Source organism: Tachysurus vachellii, chromosome 6 (genome assembly GCF_030014155.1).
Source record: "Tachysurus vachellii isolate PV-2020 chromosome 6, HZAU_Pvac_v1, whole genome shotgun sequence".
Classification (NCBI taxonomy): domain Eukaryota; kingdom Metazoa; phylum Chordata; class Actinopteri; order Siluriformes; family Bagridae; genus Tachysurus; species Tachysurus vachellii.
The window spans coordinates 1,133,101-1,138,100 of NC_083465.1; the positions used below are offsets into that span (position 1 = coordinate 1,133,101).

Consider the following 5,000-nt stretch of genomic DNA (forward strand, 5'->3'; position numbering starts at 1 on the left):
AAACACAACAGACTGTAGTGTGTCTCTCTCACTCTCTTTCTGTGTGTCTCTGTGTGTGTCTCTGTCTCTCTCTCTTTCTCTCTCTCTCTCTCTCTCTCTCTCTCTCTCTCTCTCCGTGGACCTGCTTGGTGTCCACAGTTACACAGTTGTAGTAATAAAACACAACAGACTGTAGTGTGAATCTCACCTGGACTTTTCCCCACTGCAGCCGCCCACAGCACAGACAAATCAGCATCAGCAGTGATGAAGCGAATCAGCTGCAGTGTCACATAAACACACACACACACCAGGAACACGGAGAACACACACAGCTCCATCTCCACTCACCCCTGACTGACTCACTCTCACACACACACACACACACACACACACACACACACACTGCTCTATACGACACTAACACGACAGTCTAAAGGTCAGATCAACCAACTGACCATGTGGAGCGCGAGCAACGGGTTACTACGTGACCCGGAAGTACGAACAATTTAAAACGCAGACTTCCGGAATAAAACCTGGCTTTGTTTATATAATAATGAGCCTTAATAAAACGACATAAACACAAAGCATACAGACGCCCTTATCCTTATATTTATCTCATTACTGCAGCTTGACAGGTGGCTCACGTGAGATAGTGATGACACACGTATAATGACACGTCACACACGTCATGGCTGTTGCCGGAAGTAAGTTAAAAACAACAGCCAGTAGTTTTGTTTTATACATTTTTACACTTTAAAAAGGTAACGTCTATAATAACAGTCATATTTTACTAAATTACACTATTATAATAATAATAACAACAATAATGATAATAATAATAATATTAATATTAATAATAACAATAATGATGATGATAGAATAATAATAGTAATAATAATATTATCAATAACAACAACAATAATAATAATATTAATAATAATAACAATAATAACAATAATAATGATAATTATAACAACAACAATAAAAATAATAATATATTTATAATAATAATAAGAATCAGAACAATAATAATGCAGTATTTAATTTTTATCCTACATTTGTATATACTAAATCTGTAAATCATGTATTAATAATTATGTAGATATAATCAATGATCTGCGTAAAAATTAACAGATTCACTTTTTTCAGATTTTCTTTAATAGGCAAAATGTTTTTCCCCCTAATTGTATTAACAATGTATTTAAAAAAAAACACTTTGTGGCCTGACAATCACACTCATATCTGCGTGTTGAACGTCTCACTCCAGATTTATTCCCTTTAATAACGGCTTTAATAACCAGCTCCACTCATCTACTCTGAAGGCTTTTCACTAGACATCGTGATGGCTGTAGGGATTAGTGTTCATTCAGCTACATGAGCATCAGTGACATCAGGTTTTGGGTTAGACTGTAAGCAGCTTTGTGCACAGGGACTTTGTCATGCTGGAGCAGGGTTTGGGCTCTGAACTCCAGTGAAGGACACCGTAGTGTTACACACAGACACGCAGTAGTGTTACACACAGACACACAGTAGTGTTACACACAGACACGCAGTAGTGTTACACACAGACACACCGCACTGTTACACCCAGACACACCGCAGTGTTACACCCAGACACACCGCAGTGTTACACACAGACACACCGCAGTGTTACACACAGAGACACTATAATGTTACATTTACATTACATTACATTTACAGCATTTAGCAGACACTCTTAGAGTGATAAGCTTATACACCTTATACACCTTAAGATTAGCTTATACACCTGAGCAATTGAGGTTTAAGGGCCTTGCTCAGGGGCCCTGCTGTGGCAACTTGGTGGACCTGGGATTCGAACCAATGACCTTCCGATCAGTAGTCGGACACTGAGCTACCACATCCCTTACACATAGACACACTGTAATGTTACACACAGACACACTGTAGTGTTACACAGACACTGTAGTGTTACACACACAGACACTCTATAATGTTACACACAGACACACAGTAATGTTACACACACAGACACAGTAGTGTTACACACAGTAGTGTTACATACAGACACACTATAATGTTACATACAGACACACTGTAATGTTACACACAGACACACAGTAGTGTTACATACAGACACACTATAATGTTACACACAGAGACAGTAATGTTACACACAGACACACAGTAGTGTTACATACAGACACACTATAACGTTACACACAGAGACAGTAATGTTACACACAGACATACTGTAATGTTACATACAGACACACTATAATGTTACACACAGACACACTGTAATGTTACACACAGTAGTGTTACATACAGACACACTATAATGTTACACACAGTAGTGTTACATACAGACACACTATAACGTTACACACAGACACACTGTAATGTTACACACAGTAGTGTTACATACAGACACACTATAATGTTACACACAGTAGTGTTACAGTACTGTAGTGCACACACCTTTGGCCGTATAGTGCATATATGGAAGTGTCAACAATACTGACAAACGAGTGTTAAAATGATGTAATTTATGCTGTTCATGTGTTTTTGTACATATTCAAAACAACACATGCAGATTCGAGCACATCCGGGTCCTGCGACGTGATGACGTCAGTGCTCTGGTTGGTAGCGCTGTCGGTTGTACATCCGGGTCCTGGCCGTTGTTGGTGTTGTTTACGCGCTGGAGGCCGGCGGCAGCGCAGCACCACATTTTAGCCGAAAATACCATTAAACCAGCGGTTTATGTTTCCGTTCCGATGTGTGAATAAAGTTAAAAGATGCCTAAGTGTTCGGTAAGCGGCGGGCAGGTCCGCTGTGACACAAACTGAACACTTTACCTCAGCACGTCTGTCCTGTTCTACACCTCAGATCACCTCAGAGCACCTCGTCATTCTGCTCTTTACACACTTTTACACCATTTATCACTGATTTACACACGCGTGGGATTGTCGGTAAGTTTATTTTTATTCTTCAGGTTTCTGTGCGAGCTTTGTGAAGTTTTAGCTTCAGTTAGCTAGCAGGAGCTAAACACTAATCTCGTTAGTACACTGCTGTTTATATGAACTCCTGTCATTTCTCACGGTTTCTCCTCGTCGCGACTCCTCAGGTCACAGACCACAATATTTATGACACGCCATCCAATTTTGACACTTTACAATCTTCATGTCAAGCCTTTTCTCACCCGTATTGGTACAAATCCCGCCCCTTCGGCTAGGATTGGCTTAGAAGTCTCACTTACTTGCACGTACTGCAATGATTATCCAATCAGACGTAGGAGGCGTGGCTCCTTTGACCAATCCCAGCTGAGAAGGTGGTACTCGTCGGAATGCGGGTGGGAGAAAAATAAATCACACGTCATTACGTAATGCGCTCGTTTCAGTCAAATTTGGAATAAAAACAATACAAGTTAAAATCATAAATCCTCATCACGTGATTGTATTTTAGTCTATTTTCGATACGTTTTTTTTAAACACATCTAATTACAATTACTTACAGTTTAGGGAACTCAAGCACGCATTCTGTGTGTGTGTGTGTGTGTGTGTGTGTGTGTGTGTGTGTGTGTATGTGTAAAATAAACCGTGGCTAAAGCTTGTTATTTTTAGTGCAGTGAATAAGTGTGTGTACAAGAGATAATCTTCCTACCATGCAAGGACTACCAGCTGTGTGGTGATGATGATGATGATAGATTGATAGATAGATAGATAGATAGATAGATAGATAGATAGATAGATAGAGGGGGTTGATGGAGACGATATCTAAGTAGACGGGTGAACAGGGAGAGAATGCACACTGATAAACAAAGATTGTAGATGGACTGCTGGATAAATAAAGTGATGGATGGAGAGTTTGAAGGATGGTGTGATGCAGACAGACAGATGTGTAAAATAATGTATGGATTTGATAGATAGTGTGATTGATGGATGGGGTACATGCACACATCATTTGGAGATGGTGATACCCCTGCTCACTTGTGTGTGTGTGTGTGTGTGTGTGTGTGTGTTTTAATTCAGGTCTGTGAGATGGGTGCGTTCCTGGACAAGCCGAAGATGGAGAAGCAGAACGTTCACGGTGAGGGGAACGGGCTGCGCTACGGCGTGAGCAGCATGCAGGGCTGGCGTGTGGAGATGGAGGACGCTCACACAGCTGTCATCGGCCTCCCGCATGGCCTCGAGCCCTGGTCCTTCTTCGCCGTGTACGACGGCCACGCCGGTTCTCAGGTCGCCCGCTACTGCTGCGAACACCTGCTCGAGCACATTACCAGCAACCCCGACTTCCAGGTAAGACACGCACGCACACACACAAACACACACACACAGGAGGACCAGAGTGTACATTTTGTAAATCAGACGCTGAGTGAGGATTAACAGGAGCGTGTTCCCTCTGGCCATTTAGGGCAGCGGTGGAGGAGCCGAGGAGCCGAGCGTGGAGCACGTGACGTCAGGGATCAGGACCGGCTTCCTGCAGATCGACGAACACATGCGGGAAATGTCTGAAAGGAACCGGAGCGGCTCAACGGCGGTGGGAGCCATGATCTCACCACGACGCATCTTCTTAATCAACTGCGGAGACTCCCGAGGGCTGCTGAGCCGCGCCGGCGCCGTACACTTCTCCACACAGGACCACAAACCCAGCAACCCGCTCGAGAAACAGCGCATCCAGAACGCAGGAGGTTCCGTCATGATCCAAGTGAGCACACGCTGTTAAATAAAACACACCACACACACACGACTGTCACTACGAGTCTTAATGTGGATTATTTATGGAAGTTAGTTTGGGTTTAAGATGCAGATTCAGTAAATGACTGATCATTTTTATAATATTTATTAACCTAGCAGGAGCTTAACAGACTCCTGGTCCAAAAGTGACAATTTCATAAAGCTCTGAAGTCTGAAGCTCTGTGTAAAGAATCACCACCTACTTTTATGTCCCTCAGTCTGAGTTTACTCAGTAAATAAAATGACAGTATGAGTAAATAATGAGGTGGTGAAGATCTTTCTCTTAAATAATAAGTGAATATTTTC

The 5,000-nt window shown here is 42.3% G+C and overlaps 2 protein-coding genes across 2 annotated transcripts in view; one reads left to right on the forward strand and one right to left on the reverse strand.

The window, feature by feature from the left end:
• Window positions 1-728, reverse strand: part of dhrs7 (dehydrogenase/reductase (SDR family) member 7) — a 6,003-nt gene extending 5,275 nt beyond the window's left edge. Inside the window, exon 1 of the mRNA XM_060871641.1 lies at window positions 188-728. Within this exon, the coding sequence (XP_060727624.1) occupies window positions 188-317 (130 nt within the window). The 5' untranslated portion in view covers window positions 318-728. The remainder of the gene's footprint in view (window positions 1-187) is intronic.
• Window positions 729-2,589: 1,861 nt separating this feature from the next.
• Window positions 2,590-5,000, forward strand: part of ppm1aa (protein phosphatase, Mg2+/Mn2+ dependent, 1Aa) — a 10,080-nt gene continuing 7,669 nt past the window's right edge. Inside the window, exons 1-3 of the mRNA XM_060871640.1 lie at window positions 2,590-2,930; window positions 3,990-4,256; window positions 4,372-4,665. Coding sequence (XP_060727623.1) covers window positions 3,999-4,256; window positions 4,372-4,665 — 552 coding nt within the window. The 5' untranslated portion in view covers window positions 2,590-2,930; window positions 3,990-3,998. The remainder of the gene's footprint in view (window positions 2,931-3,989; window positions 4,257-4,371; window positions 4,666-5,000) is intronic.